A 26887-nucleotide genomic window follows, 5' to 3' on the forward strand; every position below is an offset into this window, starting at 1 on the left:
CCACTGTACAACCTTACAGTGCATGCGCTTGGCCACGCGCTCCCGCGGTGTAGCTCATACTGAGCTCGATAGTACGCTGCTAAGAAAAATTCATTTTACAAGTGCAGGAGCATATGAAGCACAGACTGAGGCAGCACTCACGCTCTGTGTGAGCTGTGCATTGTGAGGTGATGTCCTTCTGAGGGATGCAGGAGTATTTAGTTGAGAACCAACTTCACTGGGTGGCTTCTGAGGCGGTGGAGGAATGATTTCGGACCAATTCATCAGAGGTCTTTTGGAAGTGGCTTGTCCCCGCGAAAACGTTTGGCGACTTTTTTTTACAGGCATCCCGTACTCCTCTGTAAATGGAGAAATCACGTACAGTCGGTCATGGTATTTCTACCAGTCAACACAGCGTATTCTATTGAATAGAATACGCTCAGCCTTGGGTACCCTGTCTTATTGATTTGTGAATGGTGACATTAATGGCAGTGACATTAATTGTCACTGCCATTTAATATGGAGATGTTTTAAGAAGTAACAGGAAAGGAATTATTGAAGGAAATTTGGCAGGCATTTGAAACTCTCTGCAATACCACAGGTCCTTTCCCTGTTTCTAAAAGCAGCTATCAGTCATAAGTTCCTGTGATCGGAGAGAGAGTAAAACCTCAAAGTGCAACATGTGCTGGGGCCATATAGGTAAAATGGCCACATATTTCGGGGTTACCGTGGTTATGTGTATGTGTGACCCGGTGGCTATGGCATCCTAACACTGATCAAGTGCATAGTCCGGATTGAGTTAGGTCAGGGGGTTCAATTCCTGGCTGTGGCATGATTTGGTGGGAGCAGATTGCAATAACGATCATGTGCTACAGTTTGAGTTTGTGTTAAAAACCTCAGGGGATCAAATGAACCTTCCACAATGACATATGCTATAGCCCGTGTGTTGCTTTGAGACATTAAAATCAATCAATCGTTTAGTCGGTCTTGGGCGGTCATTTCATCACAAAATCAGTCAATCAATGATTATTTAGCTGTCCTAGTGCAACTACGAGTAAATTTGATAAAAAGTGGACCAAGTCATTTCTAATCCAAAGAGGCTCATTTATTTGGAAGCTGTTACTAGCAAACGCAACATCAGTTTCGAATGCACACATTTTGTTATCGATGGGGTTATCACTTGCTAGAAAATCTTCTCGCAGTGGATTTCTAACATACTGTCTGAAGCAGAATAAGGTATAGAAGCACTATTCTACTTCAGCATTATTAAACTTCAGTCAGCTGTGGGTAGCCCACAGAGAATGTTTAGCATGGTATAACATTGGAGGCCAGAACTGCTAAGATGCTAGATTTTATAGTGTTATCCTTACAGACATGGTACTGTTTCATGTATACATACTATGTGCTTGAAAAGACACCTTGAAGGGGTAAAACAGAGAAGAAGAAAATGTAGGCACCTGTCCAGACACCTAAAAAACAGCTGTGTGCTTCCATATACTAGCATTCCTGCGCATGCTAGTAGTTTGCTAGGTGCAACTGAATGATTAAACTGATTTCAATTGGAAGAGGGAGAGAAGGGGTTGCAGACCTTCTGATGTAGTGATGTTTTTTCTGCTGGTCTGTGCTGTACTTTACTGTGTAAGCTGGCACAAAGCGATGCATAAACTGCAGCAGAAGTGTGGACTTTAGTGATGGCTTTATCGCAATTATAATAATGTGCCTTGTTGCAGAGTCTCATGAAAGCTGCGCCAATATCTGGCCTTATTTTTGTTTGGGCAAATATTCAACATTTTATAACCTTTTGAAATGGATCCTAAATATAACCAATTTAGAATGCCAATAAGTCACATGCTGTATTTTGCTTGTCTTGGTCATTTGAGGGGCTCTGTGAATCAAATGTGAGGTCTGAATGTGGTTTAGCTGTTGAATTAATGTCCAGTGAAAATAAGACATATATGAGTAACTTACCTGTTGTGTAACTCCCTGAGTCACTGGTTGGACTAGCAAGCTTGTCCAATTCCAAGAGCTGGCCTGTAACATTATCGGCAGTGAATCATGACAACAAGCAAGTTCTTACAAGTACGTATTAAGTCTGCCACTATATGCAGTGGTGACTACTAAGTGGTTCCTTGATTGCTACAACTCTGATCAATATGTACCTTCACTTGTTCGCTTCAGTTCCAGATCAAAAACCTTTTCTGATGTCCGGCTTCTTTCTTCTACTGAGCTTCCACTGCGACTATCTTTAGCCTGTAAGGAAAGAAAATGTACACTTCGTTCTATTGCATTTGGTGAGAGCCTGCCAGAGTGTTAACGAAAGTGAAATGTGCACAAGTTTGTGGTTTTTGACCTTGAAATTACAAGAAGCCGCGCAAAACCTATTTTCCTTAGCAGGCACAATAAATAAATTTTTGTGAGCCACATTTTTACATAACTTTCTTGTAAATTTTCATGAGTTTAAACGATCTGCCTTAAAGACAAAAGGTCTACAAGCCTATATTAGATATATAACTTTGTAAGCACAAACAAATGTGCTCTACCGAGTTTCATTTGCTGTGGTATGTTACCTTATGGCAATTATAAGATACATCAAGTGGCAGAGAAAGTGACAGCTCGTGACCATTTATAGCTCACGAGGCTCACGAGGCACACGTAATGTTACGGACATTGTCGCAAAGGTGCAAGAGAGAAGACAGGACTGTCTGTACACATGACGGAAGGCGATCAGAAGTATGAATGCAAGAAGGCAATAAAGAATTAAGCTGGTACTCTCTAAGCTCCATATAACGAACAAAAATATAATGAATTATCCCATATAACGAAGTGAATCTAAGATGTTTCTCGCTGATATAGCATAAAATAATATATGGTAATAAAAAATATCGGATATACTGAAGGTATTCAAGCTACTGTATGTGAATGCTATGTCAGCCTAGTAAGTAATTTCAGAAGAACGTTGAGAAAGATTGGGTGCATGATAGGGTGAATTGCCTTAAGCAATGATCCCACAGGTAAGTGAGAAATTACTGTATGAAAAAAGCAAATTTTTCACTTACTGAACCGTTTAAGCTCTTCTGGAATGAAGTATTTATGAGCGCCGTAGTAGCATAAGGCTCTGGGATAGAAGGAATGTCCTTTCTGTAGAAGGATGTCATGTTGTAAGCGTCCACTTCTGCATAGTCTGAGGCATTGATGCCACAGTTTAAAGGCGCGTAGACACTGTAAGCATAGAAAGATTATATAAAAAGCCATAAGCAGAGATGTTTATTAAGAATTTATATCACTAATGGTGTAACTAACACCTACAGTTTTTATATTTCTAACTTTTCAATATGTGTATTGCACAAGCAGTTTAAAAAAGGAATGCTTGATTATCGTGTGTAAATTCTGGTATGCACACTACTTAGAGCAGATTTTACATAAATTTTGCTTACCAATCAAGTGGTATATTTGCCTTTTTCATGAATGCAAATGTATATGTATTATTTGCAGAATAAATCGCAGTTCTTTCATTACCTCCCTTCAGTAACCATTCTGTTAATGAATCTCATTCAACTGAAATAAATTGCACTGTCATGGCTTAGTTGTCAAATCTTATGTTTAGCATAGTGTTGTCTTTGCTTCGTATCTTCAGACTATTCCACAAGAAAATTTGAACGGGTTGCTGTTTATATCCAGATTTACATTGAGATAGTACACAATGGAACTAACTATTACGGATGCAGTAGTGTAGTATTTCAAGTTAGCGTTTACCATGTTGCGACCTATTAACCTGCACTAAAGCTTAGCTCAATAGTGTTTGAGCCAATTAATACAATATTTCTTCCCACAGTGTGCCTCTAAAAAATGTTCGAAAATGACGTAATTGGTTTGTGTACAAAGCTTAATTTGAAAAAGTTCACACAAATAGGTAGCAGCAAGCTTAACCGAAAATTGTGTAAAAACTAGTTTAATTGATTAAGTTTTCTTTCTTTCTTCTATACCTGGCGTAAGCTTAGCAACAGGGTTTGCTACAGGCACTCTTGTCCTCTGAGGTGACGTTAACTTGCTTCATTGGCAGCTAGGTATACTATGTAATTGGTAACGAGCAACTTCAGAAATTATTTAAGGGCCAGAAAAGGCTCACCTAGAATAGTTAAGATCATTCAAAACATCGCTCATCTTGTTAACAGCCTTTGTTTCACAGAAGGGCTCCTTAGATGAGTCAGAAGCTGTCCAGGCACTATGGTCAATCCACAAGGGTTCGTGAGGGCCCAGGCCCCCAGGACTAGAGAAGGAATTGAAGCAATTTCTGGCACTGGAGGAGAGGAGAAGAATTAGAAATGAATTATTGTCATGCCAGGCAGAGTAATTTGTTTTGCTTCTGAGTGTGCAAATATAAAATGAGTTAATTGAAAGCTGCAGTGATTAGTTTGGTCATGCAGAAGCAATAGCTTAACCAGATGAGGAAAGCACATGCGAAACATCCCACACAGCTCCCATGATGTCCTCATCGTATTAGAAAGTAGGCAGCAATCAGCCATGCACCTCCTAGCTCAGCAGAAAGAACCGTTGTTTCATGTCAATGTCAAGTGTGAAATGTGGAATACAACCGAAATAAAAAGTCAGCAAAACTACTTACCTTATGTCTTCTTGCTTATGTACTGGAGCTACGAAAGAAAAAACAAACTATAACTATAATTGCTTATTTATAGACACAGGGTGGCTGAACATAAGCCAAGCATCACAACTTCGCATTAACAGCTACAGGGCACTACCGCTTGGTGACGAGATCTGATTTATCGAGTTATAGTTATACATTCTGCATATTTTAGTTTGTAGCGCCAACCGACGCCGCAACGCAGAGACCGCAAGGTCGGCGCTCTCGGCCGGCACTTTGGGGCCGGCTGCGGTTGGCGACGAGAATAAAGTTGGACGGCGCGTGCTAGCGGCGCAAGCACGGCACGCGCTAGTTCGTTCTAAAAGCCTGCTGAGCTGGTCCTCTTCGTCGGGCGCTCCGCGGCGACCCCTCGGTTTCTCACAAGTTTAATGAGTGGTAAGAATAACTGCGAGGTTGTACTTGTCATCCTTTGATATATATATATTTATATATATATATATCAAAGGATGACAAGCACAACTTTGTGGTGATTTTCGGCTTATTTGCCCAACAGTTTCAGTTACTGGACCGGTTGGTTCACCTTTTTCAATGTCCTTTGAAAGACCTTCTTCAAGGTCGGCCACCGACCAAAACTGTTTGGCAAATAAACTGAAGATAACCACAAAGTTGTGCCTCTCATCCTTCTGGATATATTCGGTTCATTCAAAAATTCCGTCATATATATATATCTTGAAAAAGGTCGGTCCACCGACCGAAACTGTTGGGAAAATAATAAACCTAAGATAACCGCGAAGTTGTGCTTCTGATTTTCCTAAATACGCTTGGCCCATTGAAAAATCCAGTTACATATATATATATATATATATATATATATATATTTAAGAAAAGTTGCGAGCATGTCCAATAGTAATTACCTGTTATAATTGTCTTTGCGTGTTCCAGCCGTCTTTTCCGTATTAGAAGTATCACGAAGATTGTGACTGCTGCCAGCAGCAAGAATCCAAAAAGTGCAATGAACCATGCCTGTGTCATGAGGTTTTGAAAGGGAGTAGAAAGTGTTGTTGAGGACGTTGGGCTTTCTGAAATGTACAAAAAAAATTATAGGATAGCGAGCCATGGATTTGTTATATAAACTATACACCTGTAACGTCAGTATCAGTGGTTGCATAAATACATGTACGATAAGCTAAAATACGAAGAGCTGCATTTGTATACCTGCACTATACAGCCCTCCAGATGTTAGTGACACCAATGCTGCTGCAGATTTGCTATATCTGGTGCTTTCAGGAAACGCCTCACTTAAGAGCCTGCTTAGTTTTGAAATATTTTCTTATTCACTAAGCTTGTGTTGAAACGGCTTAAAGGTACTAAGGTTAGTTTGCACTATTGTAACAACTAAATTATTGCCCAGTATACTCATACTGCAAGGTGCCACATGCAAAAAAGAAAAGAAACCTTTCCATTGTGTTTGATTAATTAAGGAACCCAATTATTGAAGATCATCTAGAATGCAGTTTACCTATGACAGTATTCACAAAAATGCAAAAATGAGGTGCGAATAATTGGTTATATTCTAGCATGAGGCACACTTAAACTGCCTTCCAGGAATGCCTGCACACACGTTTTAAGAGCAGTCCTTCTTTGTCTTGACAAGGTGCAGTGCCACAATAGAGCATATTTTAAGACAGCTAAATTTAATGTTTGTTCTTTAAAAGAATTTGTGTTTTCGACTAGTTGGTACACGGTATATAGAACGGAAACAACCTCCCCCCCCCCAAAAAAAAAAAAATCACCGCCGATTACGGTGCTCCCTAATGCGAAATTTGAGCACAGCTCTATACGTGTTTTCAATTCGCGATATATTGGATGGCGCGGACAATCTGTCTCGTGCCTCACGTTGCAAACGGAGCGAAGTGTGGCGTGACTGCCTCGATAATCCGGAGATCCCGAGAGGCAGCGCGTGGGTCACGCGTGGGCGCGATTCAGTTCAGCAGCCACCGCAGATAGACCTTTCTGATAACGCGTACTACTCTGGCACCATTTCGTACCGCCGCCACCGCAATAAGCTTTTCTTCTCACGATTTCGCCATACCCTCCTCCTCTGCTTTCCGCCTCATGGCTCCGCAGCACTCTCCTCCTCCACTTTCCTCTCGCGTATTTCATCCCCCGCTGCGCTCCGCGTTCGCTCTTTGATCCTTCGCTGTGCTCGTTTACTCGGTTACGCCGACGCCGACGCTCGCCGCAGGAACGGGCGCCTAAGAGCCGTGTTCTAAAAAGTAGACACAGTAGTGCTAACCTGAAAATGAAGATCTCTTTTCCATGCAGCAAAATATGTACAGGCAAAATGAGCCTTCAATTGCAAGTCAGTGCTGTGAATGTTTCTCTTGTGCAGTTGCTTGCATCATTTACATTCTAATTGCAATGCTTGTCTGCATTGAAGAACGCAATTGAAAAGGTATTGTAAAAATAATACAACTACAATCTCAATGCCTGAACTAAGATATATGACTTGTAAGCCCTTAACCAAGCTGAAGTCTCAAATACGCACTGTATTAATTAAGGGAGACAGAATGAACTTGAAGATTATGCTGTTTTTAACATCTAGGCATTTTACACATACTGTCCGCAATAATGCCAGCCCATATTCCTTCAGGACTCTTGCGAAATACTGCTTTTCAGTCAGGAGTATTTTAAAGATTTGTTTTATTTTATACCTAGCTTTCCCAGAAAATGACGTTTTGCCACAACTGTATGCCATAACTACTGCATGTGATTGACTGCAGTCTTTAAACTAGACTTACAAGAGTGTATGTGTGTAAGTGTACCTTTTAATACAGGTGAAGAATCATTAAATCTTATGAAAGCGACAGCACATGAACATCAAATCTATTAAGAAATCTTGTGTGCTATGTGAACGCATGAGAACTTAGCGAAAATATCTTCCAAAGACCAGCAAGGAGCAGCAAGCACACTCATCATTTGCAAAAGTGTGTCTGAGGGCGTTTGATACATGGCATGCCCCACAGCTTTTCGCTTTACCGCAGCTTTTCGCAGCAAAAAAAGCTTTTCGCTTTAACAATTGAACTAACCCATCTTGAAGTGGATGGGGCTGCTGGCTGGTCCTTCACCAGCAGTAGTCACGGCAACCACGCGTGCTTCATATATGGCTCCTGTCTTCAGGTTGCTTAATGTTAGGTTGTTGGTCGTGAAGTTTGTGCTTTGATTGAAACGAAGTCCAGAGGGATTTCCATTCACGTACACCTGCAAAGAAAAAGGTACTTTCTTCGGAAACGCTAGATGCTCTTGCTATGCTTTGTTCAGTGCGTTAATCCTTCACCCTGCATAAGGCCTTTCTACGGTGAACTACTAGTTCTTTACAAAAGTAGCTGTACTACTGAGAGAAAAAGATGCTAACTCCCTCTCAACTTCGGGCTTTCACGATAAACAGACATTCTCATGGCAGGAGAATGGAAAAAAATTCTACTCACGATCAGATTGCTATACATATGTTCTTTTATTTATGGCACATACATTTGAGTTGAGATGAAGAGCAATCAATACTGATGTTACTACACCTGCTGCAAGCATCAAGGTAAAAATTCTTGGATAGTCAGCATTACCCTACGGTCTTCATTTATAACGTCTGTCATAACCAACACATTTTTTTCAGAATACCATAAAGCATGTGCGCCAAGCACCAGGTAATGTACACCCGTGAGCAACAGTATACGAACCAGGAGTTGCGCGAAAAAGCCGATGTTGCCCTCTGCCTATGAACGCAACTTGTAATTGAGGACTGCAGTCCAAACTTGGCATTGCTAACTTTTCAGTGTACTCATCGATTGCAGTTTATGCTTGTTAATTGCGAATAAATTCACTTTTTTCGGTGACCCTGTGGTCCGTATACTTTTGCTCACGGGTGTACGTTCATATTGTTCCACTGCAGCACATATGATTGTTCAGGAGTACTGCAGTTGTTATTACATTCTTTCTGAGGTTATGGTTATTGTTATCATAATCATCCAGTAAAAATATTTGGATAGAGCTAAGATTCTGGAATAAACTCGTCATTATAGCTTTCCTGTTAAATTACCTAAGCCAGCATAAACCAGCTGCTGGTTAGTTATTGGCTAATAACCAGTCCAACCAGTTAGTTACATTGACTGAAATTATTTACCTTCTTCTTATTTTTATTATCATTACCTAAAATGTAGCTGACAAAAGCCGGCAGATCCCACGCCCTGTGAGAATCGATGTTATGCGAAGTAGTGTGCTCCCGGGGGGGGGGGGGAGCCTACCAAGTTAACGAAACGACCATGAGAGCACCAAGACGTCGGCGGCTCATTCATGACCTACATGACACGCATGTTATGATATTCATGTCATGGGTCCTCAGGGGTCCCTTTAGCTACACCTAAGAGATCTTAAGGCGAAACCCTTAGTCATGCTCATGAATATGACTTAGACCTCAACCTTTAGTCGTTTCCTTCATTTAGTACCACACCCGAACCCATTCCATTGATTTTTGAGTATTAATCTTTTTTCGCTGAGTAATTCACATTTTTGCTGAGTCATGCTCATGATTATGACTTCTACCATCATCCTTTAGTGCTTCCTTCACTTAGTACCCACATCGGAACCCATTTCAGTGGCTTTTGAGGGTTAATCTTTTTTCGCTGAGTTATTGACGTTTTTGCTGAGTCATGCTCACGACTATGATTTCTACCACCATCCTTTAGTGTTTCATTCAATTAGTATCCACGTCCGAACCCAATTTAGTGGTTTTTGAGTGTTAATCTTTTTTCGCTGAGTCAGTCATGGTGATCACTTATACCACCATCCTTTACTGTTTCCTTCACTTAGTACCCACGTCAGAAACCATTTCAGCGGCTCTTGAATGTTAATATTTTTTCACTGAGTCATTGTCATTTTGTTCAGTCATGGTCCTGACTATGACTTCTACCACTACCCTTTAGTGTTTGCTTACCTTAGTACTCACGTCAGAACCCATTTCATTTCCTTTTGAGCGTTAATCGTTTTCGCTGGGTCATTGTCATTACCTACATGACACGCATGCCATGACAATTATGTAATGGCCTATCACTTTTGTTCGTCATACACTCCTGTCATACTATGCCAATTTTGGTACCTACCAAGTTAACGAAACGACCATGAGAGTACCAAGACGTAGGTGGCTGTTTCATTATCTACGTGACACGCATGTCATGAAATTCATGTCATGACATATCATTTATGTTTGTCATATACTCTTGTCAAAGTATGCCTGTTTTGGGACATGCCAAGTTAACGAAACGACCATGAGAGCACAAAGACGTAGGCGGCTAGATAGATAGATAGATAGATTATAGATACATAGATAGATAGATAGATAGATGGATAGATAGATACTGTCAAAGTAGCAAATGTTCACCAAGAAATGTAATAGTAACTGTCAATTTTGTACAAGGCGTGGATTATATTACTCGCCATAATATCGCTATAATGAAACTAGCGCAAGAACTTGCTGGCCGAGATGAAAGTGTGCTAATGAGCATCAGTGTTTGTGTACAAATCAGCTAATGCCACTACTTACATTGTATCCTCTGAGTCTTCCATTGCGATGCCGAGGAGATGGAGGAGACCAGAATATAGTCGCAGTTGTGCTGTTGAGAACATGGACCTCCACACTGTCGGGTGGGGCTGTTGGCACTGCGTATACAGTTTTTCTGATATTAACACCTTTGTTCATGGGTAATTTAAGTTTTAATAACTTCAGTGAGTCCATCGCGTTGTTTTCGTTTGTCATTTCCAATAAACATGAATTTAAAACTGTAATCCATATTTTGCTCTCCATCTCGTTGCCAAATAGCAGCGTCGGCTTATATACAGGGTGCTTCAGTGAACACTTGCAAAAATGTATAAAGGTTGCCTGTGGCGGATAGCATAATTCTAGTTCAAGAGCTGGTCTACTCGAAGAGGCGAAGATACACAAAAAATTGAAATGCATAATAGGATAATTAACGAAAATTCACTAATTAAGTTTTTAACTAATTACCTTATGGCCCATAGTGTAATTTAGAAATTCTAGCCATGGAGTTCGCAAGGCGGATCCACTTGGAACGAATTCTCAGGATGACATCAGTTTCGAAAAATAATTCTCCAACTTTACGGTGAAATGCATTAGCGTTCCAGTTACTTTCGTAACAAAACGTCGTTTTATGTATTGAAGCCCAAACATAACTGGAATGCCAATGCATTTCTGCACAAAGTTCGGGAATAATTATGTCGAAACTGGTGTCATCTTGCGAATTCGTTCCAAGTGGATCCGCCTTCCGAACTCCACGGCTAGAATTTTATGGGCCTTGGTAATTAGTTAAAGACTTATTGGTGCATTTTCATTAATTATTAGACTATGCATTTAAATTTTTTGTGCAAGTAACGACCGCCTCTTCGAGTAGACCAGCTCATGAACTAGAATTGTGCTATCTGCCGCAGGCAACCTTTAAGAAATTTTGATATCGTTTGCTAAAAAACATGGTATATGTATACAGGGTAGTGCACTGCACGGGCCGATTTTTTCAGCCCGGGCCCGGTCCGGCCCCTTTTTAGGTTGGGCTGCCCGCCCGAGCCAGACCAAAAGATTTATGGCGACACCCGGGCCCGGCCCGGCCCCTTTTTACGTTGGGCTTCCCGCCCGAGCCCGACCAAAAGATTTATGGCGAGATCCGGGCCCGGCCCGGGCATGAAAATAAGCTACGTTACCCGCCCGGCCCGGCCCGACACGCCACCCCTTTGCCTTTGCCACCCCTTTGCCTTTCGAGCCCGGCTCGAAACCGGCCCGAACCCGGCCCGAGACCGAAAAAGGTCACCGAGCGGTATTAAAAAAGTATACTAAAGAAGTGAATAAAGGAATTTATTCTTAAGGCATAAATACATGTCATATGCCATTATGAACACCATTTGAGCGGTCTGAACGCAAATACCGTTGCACGAAATACTACGAATGACCCTGCCGAGCAGAATCGCCAGCAGTTTCCAATAGCCCGACCTTGATGCGGCCCACTCAACTTGTATCGCAGCGCCGCCACAGAAGTTTTCCACGTCGGGCGCCTCACTGCAAAGCATGGACCGCCCCAGCCGCTCGTCCCACTCAACCGTATTCTAGTACACTATAGCCGAAGCGCAGCCACGACCGGTCGTGAGCGCAGCGCATGAATCAAGTAAATGGAGAAAGAAAGCTTCTTGTTCGTCCATGGTGCAGCGTAATGCGCTGCTGCTAGGCGGCCGGTTGAGAACGTGCGTGCAATCATGGATGGACGCACTGCCATATTACAGCCGCTTCACGAATTATCTTATCTTACCAGTCATCGTTTTACTAATTCGCCTTTGAAGAATCAGCAAGTCGCGAACGCGCTTTCACCGTGCTGAAAGCATGAATGACATTGATTTAGGTGAGGAATACAAGGGCATCCTTTGGTTTGAGGCGACTTCGGTCTTTCTGGACTTTTACATTATGTTCAAACAGCGCAAAATACGACAGAAGAAGAAAAGGAAAGTACACAGGAGTAGCGCTGCTAGCTTCCAGCTGCGCCGGGGCAACAGGTTTTTCAGAGTCGAGACGCGCGAGGATAACTCGCGGCACGTTACATGCACAACGCCAGAAAGTCCAAGCCTGGCCCGGGCCCGCGTCAAAATACCTGAGCCCGGCCCGGGCCCGTGTCAAAAAGCACATGCCGTGTCCGAGCCCGGCCCGAGCCCATGAAAAAACTGCGTGAAAAAACTTCTCTACCCGGCCCGGCCCACGGGCCGGGTAGGGCCCGGGCTTTCGAGTAAGCCCGAGCCCGTGCAGTGCTCTTATACAGAGTGTCCAAACCATCATGCTCCAAGATTTAAAAATATGCAAATTCCACGTAGCTGGACAGAACCAAGGTAATGTTGTTTTCCGTCGCTTGAAGGTACTCAGAATATTTTTTTTCCATTCCGCCTAATTACATAATTAGTCTTAATTAAATAATCAACTTCTCACATATCATAATTAGATAAAAAAGGTCAATGAGAAAATTGTAGAGCAACATGAAAAACTCCCGATACAGTTTTTTTTTTTTTTGCTCAATACGTGCTACATAAAAGTGTTTTTCCGAGCGTGAAAGAAGCCCGCGAATACACGCAAAATTGCCACGCGACTGGCCGCTCGACTGGCCGCTCGACGCACCCTGTATATTAAAGTCAACAATAATGAATGGAAGTGCAAGGCAGCTTCGCCCCATTAAGTGTTACAATGCAGTGAAGCTAACTTCAAAAAATCACCAGCCTTTTCCTTGTCCAGAAAATGGGGGTAAGCGAAGCTTGTGTGTGTAGCTGACCTCTGTGGTGATTTTCTTTCTATCTGTCTTTCTCTCTTCCTTTCTCTCTTTCTCTGTCCTTCGTCTTTCTTTCTTTCTCTCTTTTTTTCTTTCCCTCTCTACTTTTTCTCTTTCTCTCTCTATCTTTCTTTCTCTATTTCTTTCTTTCTCTCTATTTCCTTCTTTCTTTCTCTCTTTCCTTCTTTCTTTGACCTTCGTGGTATTTTTGTATATTTCTAGCTCTCTTTCTCACTCTCCTTCTCTCGGTCTTTCTTTCTTTCTCTCTCTTTTTGTTTTTGTCCCTGGTATCTGCCATTAGTCTTTTCTTTCTTCTTTACACCCCCCGCCCCTTCCCGAAGGCGCTGAGTCATGCTCCCTTAAAGGGCTGCAGAAAATAGCGCCTCTTCCTCTCCACAACCACAATCTCTGTCTTGGACCCTTTCTGCGCTATCGCCAGGATCGGCCCACTTTTCAGCGTGACACCGCCACCGCAACCACCACAACCGCCGACACTTGTGAGCCTATAAAGGTTCGCTTAAAAACGCAAGAGGGGGGGGGGGGGGGATGCGGTAGTATAATATGTAAAGCAAGACTACATGTTACAGTTCGGAAAAATTTAAGTCGTACGTAGGCCTATATATGTGATTTTCTGTGATCATAAGGAATACAGCAAATGTGAAAAAAAAGAACGAGAGAGAGAGAGAAAGGTTGAGTTGTCAAAACTCAACTTGCCGGAATCCCTGAATGTGCGATTAGCGGAAGTATCATTTCAGCAATTTATTGCGGCCGTCATCACGTTTGATTCCTCAGGTGACTTCAAGCCCCCCCCCCCCATCCCCCCCCCCCCCCCCAACCACTTTCTTTCTTAAATCTTGTGCCTGTGCGCACCGCCGTTCCGACGCTTACATTCTTTATGGCAGTACGAAAACAAAACGTCCTTATTTGTTTTCCTATCTGTCTTTGCCGCGATCGCGATGGGCCTACAACACTAACCCTACATTGCGATGGCAGCCAGCAACAGATCGAAGTTTGCACAAAAGGAATATTGCAAAACATCGTCATAGTAAAACAGGTTATAACAAACTGATGGATGTATAACGAAGTTATCGTTATTTCCCTTGAAGTTTTCATACGTCCAAAGTCTTGTTTAACGAAGCAATAACTTACTTTAAATGAATTTATATAACAAAAATTTCCTTTTTCTTTTTTTTTACTTCAGAATGAAGAGTTGCTGATCATTTCGCGGTGATAAGGCCGAAATCTGAGCCGCTATTCTGGACATTCCGCCATTTTCTTCGAAGCATGACGTACGCGCGACGCTTACAAAATGGCGCCGATAGCCCCGATTTGCTTTCGTAACGTGACGCAAATTTGACGTTTCGCCTAAGAAACTGTAATGTAGGCATTGAACATTAGCGTGGCTGATAAAGCAAAACAGTTTTAATCCCCAGTAAAAATAAAGCAGCTAGCTCAAGGCGTACGATTATTCCATCAAAATCGTTTCTCGCTTCCGTCATCTACATGCGCGCAGGCTGTCGTCTGCTTCATTAGGTAGGATGCGTGTCCTCGGGAAACGGAATGAGTCATCGTATATTGGCGCCCACGCGCTTGCTTTCTACCTTGAGACAACATACGCGACCTGCCAGTGATGATCAGCGCACGCTCTAGGCCGCGTTATCGCTATCTCGTGATCCGCAAGTGACTCAGCCAGACTCGTCTGGCTGAGAAGCGGCCGAATATCATCGATATAAAGCCCCTATATTTATAAAAGTAGCGCCATCCACTTCCCTCCTCCTCCGTTCCACTATCGCGCTCGGCGCGACCAGCGCGATCGAGGCGCGATATCGACAGTGGCGCCGCCTGCGTCGGGCCTGCCGTGGCAGACGACAGCTAACGCGCTACCAGAGGAAATCCGAGGAAAACTTCGATCGCGCCCTGCGGAGACGTTTTTGAGGCGCGATTTTGCTTCGTCAGTCAGTAACTGGTCTTAATAATGCCGTTTTGGAAGTAGCAACGCGACGATGCGAGACGGCGCAAATATCAAGTGTGCAACAAGCGTTTGCGCACGCCGGATGGTAAACAAAAAAAGCCTTTTGCCCTCGCCTTGTCGGTTGCGGCAACTTAAGGCGCAGCAGCATGCCATCACAACGAAGTTCTTGTCCCTAACACGTTTGATCCTTTTGTGCGTACAGCACTTTCGTCGCACAGGCCCGAGAATGGCAGTCGGAGCGCGCTGGAAAGAAAAAAATATACAAAAGTGCGACGCGAACTTCCACGTGACACGGATTGGCCAATGGGGGAGCGGAGGAGGCTGGGGCGACAGGAGGCGGCTAAGAGAGGGCGAGGAGGAAGCGCCGGGGTGAGCGCGGTGGCGGCAAGATCTAAGAATCGCGCTACTTTTATAAATATAGGGGCTTTACATCGATAGCGTTGCGCGCGCCACAGGTATCCGCTTGGACGACGCAAGCGCCGCCACTGCCATCTCTTGTTCACTTCGCTGCTTACTCTCACCGCGAGAGGAAACTTCAAGACGCCGCCTTGCGTACATTTATTTTTATAAATTAAAAAGTCGCCATTGTCATAGCCTTTGATGACGCGAAAAGACATTAATATTGATTACAATACAAACGCAGTGGCGAAAAGTGCAAAAAGTCGCAAGAAGTTTGCTAGTTTCAACCAATATTATTTCAAATAAACGTATTTTTAATAAAAATGATGGTTCAAAACACAAATGCCAACACCACCCGAGAGCGATGCAAATGCTATGAGCACGCGTTGTGAACAAAAGATTTTCATCGCCCCAAATGACAGGGAAAATGCGGCGATACGCATGCCTCTCGACCGCCGTTGCATATGGCCGATCATTACCATAATTCGCGCGGCTCGTCGCACCACAAATTATGGCAGAAAATCTCTGCAATGGTGGCCCAGCGCAACGTCACGCAACGTCAAATTGACGTTTACGAAAAAGCCCTTCCTGTGACGCTCCTCGCGGGATATTCCTTCAGCCAATTAACAAGCTGACATGCCGGCTATCTTGGAACGCCACCACATATTCGCGAAATTGCAGATGCACTGCACGGGCTTCTGCACGCTACCGTCCACTTTCTTTTTAAAGCGCTAAAATCGCAATATAGGTGCCAAGGACCACAAAAAAGTATTAGTCGATAAAACTTGCAGCTCCACGTCACGTTTCGTCATTCTGACGCGAACGCAAAATTGCATTTTGCAAAATTTCCGTTTCCCGGCACAAATTTCAAAACACGTGACCTCTGGACAGCCAATGAGACAGCCAAGATGGCGGATAATGGCGGCCGTGCAGCCGCCATGCGTGTCCAGAATAGAGCCTCTGGCGGCGCGCGCCACTGCTTGTAACTCTTCTGAATCAGCGGTTCCAACGGCCACGCCCTCACTCTACAGCTATACTGCTGTGTCCCTTTTCTCTTCAGAACCTTGGAGCACTTAGAATCGCAGATAAACCTCGCTACTACGCTCAAAGTCAACGTGTTCGCTCACACTGCGGCCTGGGCAGGTTTAACCAAGACTGTGCGGGCTGTAACCGCGATAAGCTGTTGCACATGCGCAGCCAAAAACCGTATATGTTATAACCATTATTTTAACTTTCCAGTCTTTTTGCCCTTCGTCATTGGCTCAGACAAAGCCTCGCCGTGCCGTTATAGCGGCGTCTAGAACTGGGCGCGACGATAAGAATGGAAAAATTAAAACTATCGTTACGAATTTGTACCCCAGCTGACGTTCTCTGCTATCGCTCGATTTCTAAGCGTTTATTTAAGTGTGCCGTTGGAGCGCTGCGCTAGCAGCTGCGATTCAGTATAACATCCGTCACTTGACGCCGGCGTAAAGATATGCTTTTGTGCATGCAGCGACGAGGCGTTGTACGACATCTGAAACTTGCAGCGCTACTCCATCACGCTCACGAAAAACTGTACGACCTGTTACTTCACCACTTGAGCGCGCACGGCGATGGCAAAGACAGATTAGCGTTGACAGCCTAACTGGAGAAAGCAGTCATAGCGTTGACGAAGGTTCGGCACGGAACAATTTTTTCACGGCCATTCGGCGATGCGCAGTAATCTTTTACATCGCATTATCCAGTGATTACTGGCAGCACATCCCCGCCTTCCCTGGCTGCGAATGTCGGACAACTGCCAATGGCGCGCACACTTTTTGAAATGAAGTAACGGATATAGCGAAGTGCGGCTGCCCCTCAAACTTCGTTATAGCGAGGTTTTACATGCCGATATTTTAACATGGATTGCTTTCTCAACAGAAAAAAAAAGGTGTATTTATTGGAACATATAATTTCAGAACATGTGCTCTTACCATCTTCAAGCGTTTGAACACTTCTTGAATTGCTGGGCGGGCCTTCCACACTTCTGTAGAAAGGCACAAGAAAAAATTCGTACTTTGTGAACTTCCTAAGGTCGTTCAGTACATAGGTGAGGGCTGCACCGTTCAGCATGGTCACCATGTTGTACTTCTGCGAGACGCCACTCGTGTCCCGGAACCGAACGTAAAAGCCCTCCACATAGTCCTTGCTGCCTTGAACCTGCGTGACATGACAGAAAAGTGGAGTCAACGTTGTGAATATTATTATTAATAAAGAAGATGTAGAAAGGGCTGCACTATAAATTGCCTAGGTTGATTGATTGATTGGTATACTTTGACAAAATTGGAAATGTTAGCACAAATACCGAACCATCGGCTTTTTGACAAACTCTATATAGACCCTTTTCACGGGGTTCCCGTGAGCGCCGCCATGTTTTATCAGGTGGTGACGCGTCCATTGCTTGCCTCAACTGCCCTCTGTTGATGTGCATAACGCCGTTTCGGCTCAGCAAACCTCTGTTTTGGCGGGTATCATGGACGGTGACTGGGTAGACAATATGAAGCATTGGCCACAGATCTCAGATGACATGTTAGCGCTTTCGGAGCTCATTAAGCTTTGTCCAAACGGCGGTACTAAAAGCGGAGCTAGAAATGTATTTAAAGCTTTACAAACTTTCTGTTTATGAATTAAATCAGGAGCAGTGCGTTTCGCTCTTCGAAATTTGTTTGGTTAACACTTTGAAGAGTGGTTTGTCACGTTTATGACTCAATAAGGTTCCTCCGTGTGGTCGCTATCTGATTGTTTATTTATCTGCCTAATCGCTCGTGGGTTGGCTCAGTTGCGATAGATTTCATCTTGCTGCACACAAGGCTTGAAGCGTAGATATTCTGTACGCTGCAATAGCTTGCAGCGAAAACGTCGTATTATAGCTATGGTCACTCGCTTACTATGTGGACCGTCACGAAACGTTCAGTATCGAACATTCGTGGGCTGTCGGCGTAAGTCGCTGTCATCCATCATCGGTGCACAGGTTCAAGAGTGCGCTACTTACACCCTAAAATAAGTTTACACCCTTTGGGTCGTATCTTGTCCCCAAACAATAATTGTCATCTGTCTTGTCCACATTTCCTTTCTTTAACGATGCTAGCGCGGTACTTCCTAGTCGCGAAACGCGTGCGCGTTATCAGCGTGACACAGCATTCTCGGCAGGAAAGTAGCGAGCGCCGAGTTTTCAAGACAGCAAACGCAAGCAAGGCCGATGACGAACATTGTTTGCGGATAAGATACAACCAAAGGGTGTACATTTTTTAGAGTGTATTCTTGATACTTGGCGATACAGTATCAATAATATTGCATGTGAATTGGCGTGGGTGTGTGTAGATAACGTGCAATGAATCATATTATGCCAGGAAGCGGTGCTACTCCCTTTGTAACTGTGTAACGAGCGGTACTCATTCTTGCCGACGTTGAACCGTTGGCGTTGAAGAAAGGACTTCAAACCCTTCCGTGGGTTGGAGTCCTTTTTCTTTCCATTTTTTTTTCTTTTTGCTGTGTTAGCTGTTAAAAATACCTTATTGTAGCTCTTTCACTTTCTATAGCAGATATTATGGTCTGACCATGATATCTGCTGGGTCATTTATTCATCATCATTATCATCATCATCACCGCCGTCATCCTCGTCGTCGTAATGGCTTCCTGATACGAGGAATCACCTGAAAAGGAAACTACTTGTCCCCACCTACAACGCAATCCCGGATACTTGACGTGCGAGCTGTCGCGTTTGTGGCCATGGCGTAGTCATGATCGTCATCGTGGCGTCGCCGCCGGGACATCCGCCGCTGTTTTGGACCTCAGCATTCCTGTGAGTGGCCTTCCATCGTTCTTTTTTTTTCTGCTTCCGTAATACATATGAGCTCCTAATTAGTACGAAGGTGAAAGTGCTTAAACTACTGCGACTGGCCTAGCTGTATTATTAGCCTATGTTGCATAACTTGCGTAACCCAGCAGAAATGAATGACTGACGGTTGGGCTTCGGCTGATCAGTCCATCCATCTCTTATTCTCCCCGGACTAGCGTTGGCATGTTTTAGCTATAAAAGAGTTCTCCGAAATTGCAATTCGGGAAAACTGAATAACGACCACCTATAGACTGCGTCCGTTACCTATAAATTCGATCACCAAGGCATCTTCTGCTTACAGGACCCGGTCTTCGCAATATATTCCCTTACACACGAATATTCACAGGAGTTGCTTTCTTAGTTGTTTTTGTTAAATAATCAGCCCTTTTCAACGAGAAAGAGTCGCTCCTGTCAAGCACATGGTCTCATGCGCCGTCTAAAACAAGTGAAAAGCAATGGCATGCACTGAAAGACACCCACACATGACATAATTCACCTGTGTAACTCGGCTGTGTTCAAAACTTAAAAAAAAAAAGATGTCGCAGTTTCGCCCGCAAGGCGAAGCATGCATTGCGATAGCAAATTAGTAGACAGCTATAGGAAGTAAGGATAGTAGTTTTATCGGCCGTGTAAACTTGTAAACGTTCTCTTACTAAGAAAATTAAAAAGCGTGGCGCCACGGGCATAAGCAAACATGAACACATCTCACTCGATGACCGAGCACACTGGCTGTCAAAACGCTTGAGTGAGGAAGCGCGGCAGCAGCAGCGAGCGAATTGACCTTGGTGCTGCCTCCCGTTTAACGCTAACTGAGCGGCGAGAACACAGCGCACACGAAGCTATCAGCACTTGGTGTTCCAATCGCAGATCAATTTCAAGATAGGGCCGCGCGCGGCCGCGCCACACGCAGCCCCCGCCGGATTAGACGCTTACCCCCCCCCCCTCCTTCCCCTCCCCCCGATGCCTTGCGCGCTACGCAAGACGGCGCGCTTCTTCGCCGTTTTCTTCCCTTGCTCGTGCGAGAGTGAGCCACCATCTTCAGCTCCCTCTCGCAAGCTTTGACTGGCACATACAACACACGGCGCGCGGTGACCACGCCCTTGGACTTTACACGCAACATTACGGTGACGTCGACGCCGACGGCGACGACGGCAGAAATGCGCCAGGAGTGTCCAAATAATTGCTCTCGCAATAAAAAGATATTGTAAAGCATGTCGTGGCAAATTAATCACATCATGGAAGCATTGAACATACCTTCCATTTCAACTTCACAGCTGTTGAACTCATGGCCCGTATGTCTTGAAGGGTCACCACACTGGCACTGAGCTTGGCTCGTGCTTCGTCAAGGTTGTACTCGGGAAGAAAGTGCGGTGCCGTTCCTGTGGATCGAAAATAACAAAAGAGCAATTAGATATAGAAGTTTCTACGCGAAGCAATAAAAGCAAATGAAATTAACAGGTCTGTCTTACACTAAGTGTACGTTTCAACTGGCACGTGTGCTGTTCATGCTTATCAAGTGTAGTGCTCTGCATTGCCAATTTGCGCTTTCATTTTGATGTGCACTACAATGCGGCCCACCGATGTTTACCATTTAGGCGAAGTCGTCACCTCCTCAACCGTTCTTGGCGTATGACAACAGATTTTCATGTTGTTCAGTCAGTGTAGCATTACATGATATATTGCAGCCTTGGGAGCCGAACTGTTGTGGCACTCTACATGCGTGATAGAGCCGTCTCCATAGTGACGCGAGCACTGCGATATTTGTTCATAGTACGGGAGTCAGTGACGAGTAAAGTAATTTTGAGAGACATTCGTGCACTGATGTGTCCACATCTCTGCCATATCACACAGCCAGGCAAAATATCGGCGGCTTATACAGCACAGGCACATTTTGTTTTTTTCGCAAGGATACCCACCTAAAGTTCGTATAGCTTCAGAGGCAGGGCTGGGAACACCGAGGCCATGAGAATTTTCAGCTCGTACGATGAAGATGTAGCGTGAGTCGGGACGCAAGGCTGGGATGGTGTACGTTTCAGCAAGGATTCGATGGGCTGCCAGAACCCATCCACTTTCGAGGTCGCTGCTGTAGTACTCAACTGCAAATGGAAATACGACACCAGTTATGGTGCCCTAAAATTATCGGCCTTTTTTCAGAAAACTTACTCGATCTACTAGGCCGATAGCTACATCGTGAGTGGCTGGCACCCAAACGCCGCCAATTGAGGAAACGCTCTTACATATGGCAGTTTGTTCGGGTACAGACATTGTTCTTGAGAATACAATTTCGAATACTTGTAGCTAATTTCTAATGATGTAGAAGCTGACGTATAGATGGCTTGCACTGACTTCATCATAGGAGCTATGCTGGTGAACGAGCAGGGTAATCAGCTGCGTCCGTTGGGCAGGCAGGGCAGGGGCCTGTCCTGAGCTTCCCTTCCACAATAGAAGCCAATTACCGCGGCAGTGAATATGACACAAGGACGTCATCCTAGGCGTCATATTGGAGCACCATTACGGTGTGAAGCTGCGTCCGTGACGTCACGTGCAAGCTATCTATACACTCTAGACATTGTAACGTTTATAAATATGCACATTGTTACATTTTTTTAGGTAACCGGTTCTATTCGCACTAAATATTGCTAATGCGAGACTTACAGTGATGTGTCTCCCAGTTTACCTCAATCGGAGGGAAATATACAGGATCCAACAACTTGCAATGGCCGTGCTACGCCTCATGTTCCATCGTTTCTTACGCAGAGCTTAAGTGGATATTTCCCCTGAAGATTTTGATAACATCAACGTTACCTTCAGAGCTAACGAAGAGCAACCATAACATCCAAGCCCGTGCGACGCTTGTAGTTATTCACGGTAAAGAGCACCGCTTATACCAATAAAAACGTAAAAAAGCATACATTTCTAAGAGTTCCTGTGTTACAGTGTGCTCTTATCATAGATTAGTTTTTCACTTCAATGCCACTCGACCAAGATATTTTTAAACTGTTTGATATGACATTTTTTATTGCGATAGCAATTATATGGACACTCCAGGCGAATTTCTGCCGTCGGCGTCGCCATGATGTTTCGTATAAATTCCAAGAGCGATAACATCGTTGCCGCGCGCCGTATGCTGTATGTGCGAGTCAAAGCATGCGAGTGTGAGCCGACGATGGTGGCTCAATCTCGCCCGCGCAAGGAAAGAAATCGGGGAGGAAGCGCGCCATCATTGGTCGTGCGCAAGGCACCGGGGGGAGGGGAGGGAGACATGTCGGCTTTCTACTCCGGCGGCGGCTGCGTGTGGCGCGGCCACGCGGGCCCTAACTTGAAAACCATCTGCGATGGGGACAGGGTGCGCCGAGTGCTGATAGCTTCGTGTGCGCTGTGTTTTCGCGGCTTAGTTCGCGGTGAAACGAAAGGCAGCACGAAGGTCAATTCGCTCGCTGCTGCTAGCCGCGCTTGCTCACTCCAGCGTTTTGACAGCGAGTGTCCGCGGTCATCCAGTGAGATGTGTTCATGTTTGCTTGTGCGTGCGTGACATTATGCTTGTTAATTTTTCTAGTAAGCGAATGTTTACAAGTTTATACGGCAGAGAAAACTACTATTCTTACTTCGTATAGCTGTCTACTAATTTGCTATCGCAATCGTTGCTTTGCCTTTTCGATTGGAGACTGAATGTATTAGTCTGTGCTATCCTTGGTCTCAATTAATGCTAACCTTTTAGGTCGTTGCTGCACTTAAATTGCTCATTATATTCATGGTGCTTCTATATGACATGGCTACACACGATGTATGCATAGAATATTGCGACTACGACTTACCTGTGTACCCCTTGAGGGATGATGCGCCCACTTTCTCGCTACGTTTCCAAGTTAGGGTTATCGAAGTATCGGTCGTGTTTACGGCCACAGGTTGTGAAGGAGGACCGGGGAATGTGGAGGGGTCAGGAGAACGATGAAAATTGACGTTTGGATTGTGCGGTGAGTCAACAGTGAGAGACGCAGTCCAAGATGTCTCGCCGCTTTCACTTGAAGCTTTGCACGTGTATGCACCGCTGTCCACCAACTGGAGGTCTGTGAAAGTGCAGCAGCAGATGGTAACTCATATTAACGGCTGGTTATTGGTTGGGATGTCGCATTTTAAATCTCTTGCAACAAATGCAACATAGGACTATCGCATTTGTCGTGTTTACTACCATTGGAAGGAGGTAGTCTAATGACCTACACGAACAGGTATTTAAAAAAAATCCACATAAGTGCAACATGTTTTTCTTTTTTCTTTTATTATTATTATTATTATTATTATTATTATTATTATTATTATTATTATTATTATTAGTTTGTGTGTGTGTTTGCGCAGACCAGCATGAAAGGAAATTTTTGGTCAATAATCAAAGCAGTTAGAACTGCATGCTCGTCCAAGGACACTTCGCTGCATGACATTGTTGCACTATGAAAAGCCTGCAGCTTATGCGTGAAATGGCGGGAACTAGGAGGGGGAAGGATAGTTCGCCTAGGTGGCGCAACAAATTTTTTGTTGTTTTGAGCATCCAGGCGTGCCGTTACTCTTTTAAAATAGGTATCGAGAAGGACTATTATTTTTAGGCAGTACCTTCAAGGCACCACTAGACAGTGAAATTTCAGCTGTCTGGTTGTTTTCAGCGCATCTCTCTCATTGGCTAAGTAGCTCATTTATTTATTTACTATTATTAGGAGAAGCTATTTAGCGAGTCATTTCTGGTTTCGTTTGCTTGCTTAGAGAATAATATCAAAGAAAATAAATAAAAGAAACATGCCAACAGTTTAGACAGGTCAGTTCGGCAAAAACGTTCATCACTCGAGTCGTCCGTAACAAAAACTCGTTTACAGACGTGCTCAACCGACCTTTTATTGGTTTCGTGGAGGAAAGCCTGTTCCTAGGCTGATAGGCGATGAAAACAAAATAAAATGTGACCGCCGCTGCCGGGATTTCATCCCGCGCCCTCGAGCTTAGCAGATCAACGCTATAGCCACTACCTCACCACGGCGGGTAAAAATAAATCCAAACAGAGACGCAGCATGGTTCTGCGAGACAGGCTGCGTATTTTGGGCATCGAACGTCCTGTACAGGCATGATCCATTACATTTTCAATTATGTAAGGAGGGATATAGAAAGGAAAAGCGAAGAAAACGCTGCGTTGAAGATGAATGTTCTATCGCTGATTTAACTTAACAATAAATCGAAACAACCGGACATTTTGCACTGTATAAAAATTTCAAGCATAATATGGAGCTGTTCTCGAAGGCGCCAGTTGCTGACCTTGTATCTGCAGGATGCCAGACTCTAGCTGCGTGAATCGGGGCCGATCTTCGAAGCTCAGCGGAGACCCGTTGTACAGCCACTGCACGGAAGGTGTGGGCGTTCCGGCAGCTTCGCACGGTAGCTGGGTTGCCGTGTGCAGCGGCAGCGTCTGGTTGGCAGGACCCAGTCGTATGATCGGCGGCGGAAAGTCGGCCAGCGCCATGACCTCCAGATGACCTTTAGCCATGCTCGAGCCAACAACGGACAAAGCCGAGCAGACGTAGTAGCCGTGGTCCTCCTTACGCACGCCGGTGATGGTCAGCGTTCCCCCGTCACTGACCGAGAAGCGACCGTGTGACTTGCCCGGAAACATCAGCACCTGTGTCGGCGAGTCAATCAAAGAATTTCGGGAACGCGTCGGCGTCTTTTTAATGCCCTACCGGAGGTCTGACTTCACTGCATGACAATGATGCAACCATGAAAATTTGATTGGTCGTAGTTGCAACAGGTACAGGGAATGGGCGCTAGTGTGTCGCTGTGGGCACAACCTGATACCAAAGACTGCCGAGGCACGAAAGGATCAACGTTGCTTATCCGCCTAAAGAAATAAATGCCACGGGAAGCCCATGTGTATCACCCTACATCATCTCGCATTGCTTAGTTCTGCGCGACCCGTCCCGTGGAACGTTGTTCTTTTGACATCAGTGCCCAACAGTGACATTGGTAAACACCCGTTCGTATTTCAAGGTTGTTAGTTTATCGTCACTGATTGTCGTAAAGGTTAGGGCTCTCTGTGTTGGTTCTTGCTGTGCTGCTTCGTACACATCACATAAAAACAGCCCTGGAAGACAGGACAGAATACCCAAAATACGCAGCCGGTCTCGCAGAACCATGCTGCGTCTCTGTTTGGATTTATTTTTACCCGCCGTGGTGAGGTAGTGGACAGGAAAGAGCACACAGACAAGAAGAGCATACAGTTGTTAGTCAAGGCAATGTATTTGTGCTCTTTTCTAATCTGTCACCCGTCTTCTATATAGCTCTGGTTTTCTGTGGTCATGAACCAACTAGACCTCCAGTCAATTCGCACACATGTTTCAATCGCGCTTCTTTAGCAGTCAGGGATGAGAGAATCCTTAGGATGCGGGCAGTGTCTGCTTATCAGGAGGTTACGCATGCATTGTTCTGCACAGGACACACACACGAGCTTATCACATTCGCAAGTACGTATCAAACAGAGACGACGCTCACCTGGTTGCCTTCTCGGGTCCAGAACACGGAGGGTGGTGGGTTGCCTGTCGCGAGGCAGTCAAACTTGGCGACACCATTGAGCCCCACTTTCTGGTCCTGGGGAGTGAGACGGAATATCGGACGTGCTGGGACGAGCAAGAAAACAAAAGAGACGTGTGAAAATCACTGCCCATATTAGCATACCGGTACTGGTGTTTCAAGTGCTTTCTGCTAGCTTGAGCCTCCTGTTTAGACGCAATTGGCATGTCAATTGAAATTACAGCAATGATGTAACGTTCCTTTTACAAATATTACACGGACATATCAAGGAAAAAAATAAAATTTAATTTCGGAATAAAGTATCCACAATTTTGTTCAGTCACTAACGCAAAATGTTCAACACGAGGAGAATAAAGAGTCAGCTTCTTTTTTTTTTTTTTATAGCACGGCGTGAAAGGAAAGCTAGGCCATATTGGTTATTTCCTCGTTTGCTGGCTAATACCAAATAAGATTTTGAGTAATCTACGGACATTTACCCAAGAAATGTACCTAAAAGGATCTGAGTGCAGAAAAGGCTCAGCGGGAAGAATTATGTCAAACGGTTCATGCTATATGTACGAATTTCGTGCAGCACTGTCTTGTAGTTAAGCATTGCCTGGTCATATGGTTCGTTCAGATTAATGCTATACGCCGTGGCGGCGAGGCCCTAAACATTGCGTGAACATTCGCTCACCTAACTGTAGTTACGCCATCATTTAGGGCACGGTTATATACCATTTCATGTTCCGGTCGTAGCGTACTTGTACACAACATTTGCTCGATAAATTTTCAAAATGGTAAACAGCCGCATGCTATCACGCATAGTGTTGTCACACGTCGGCAATATACTAATTGGCTATTTATCTCTCTTTTAGAAAGCGTCCAGGCCACAAGGTTTTCAGTGGTCATCAAAGTGAGCTCAAACCACAGCCTTTGTTGCACATGCTCTGCCCCACAATACCTTAAGTTCGTTTCAATTTGCTTGTATACCGTGGATCACGCTCCAGTTCAGGTCCAAGGGGCGAGAAATTACCCTTTCAATACAATGATTACGGTAATTTCTTGAACTGTGGTGATAGTCACCGTAACTATGGACATTTTGCTTAATGCCAGCAACCCTGTGCGGATATTCGGTTCAATTCACAATCGTGAAGGATAGACATCCGGGCGAGTGCAGG

General features: G+C 44.5%; 1 protein-coding gene across 1 annotated transcript in view; it reads right to left on the bottom strand.

Annotated features, from left to right (window-relative positions):
• Positions 1–26887, bottom strand: part of LOC125946303 (roundabout homolog 1-like) — an 89571-nt gene that overhangs the window by 11667 nt on the left and 51017 nt on the right. Inside the window, exons 5-19 of the mRNA XM_049669017.1 lie at positions 25692–25816; positions 24462–24822; positions 22985–23236; positions 21086–21265; positions 20424–20548; positions 17266–17491; positions 10173–10288; positions 7669–7840; positions 5494–5658; positions 4601–4628; positions 4106–4270; positions 3036–3198; positions 2139–2229; positions 1948–2010; positions 142–338 (exon numbers count right to left, since the gene is read on the bottom strand). Coding sequence (XP_049524974.1) covers positions 142–338; positions 1948–2010; positions 2139–2229; positions 3036–3198; positions 4106–4270; positions 4601–4628; positions 5494–5658; positions 7669–7840; positions 10173–10288; positions 17266–17491; positions 20424–20548; positions 21086–21265; positions 22985–23236; positions 24462–24822; positions 25692–25816 — 2429 coding nt within the window. The remainder of the gene's footprint in view (positions 1–141; positions 339–1947; positions 2011–2138; positions 2230–3035; positions 3199–4105; positions 4271–4600; positions 4629–5493; positions 5659–7668; positions 7841–10172; positions 10289–17265; positions 17492–20423; positions 20549–21085; positions 21266–22984; positions 23237–24461; positions 24823–25691; positions 25817–26887) is intronic.

The sequence above is a fragment of the Dermacentor silvarum genome, chromosome 6 (genome assembly GCF_013339745.2).
Source record: "Dermacentor silvarum isolate Dsil-2018 chromosome 6, BIME_Dsil_1.4, whole genome shotgun sequence".
Taxonomy (NCBI): Eukaryota; Metazoa; Arthropoda; class Arachnida; order Ixodida; family Ixodidae; genus Dermacentor; species Dermacentor silvarum.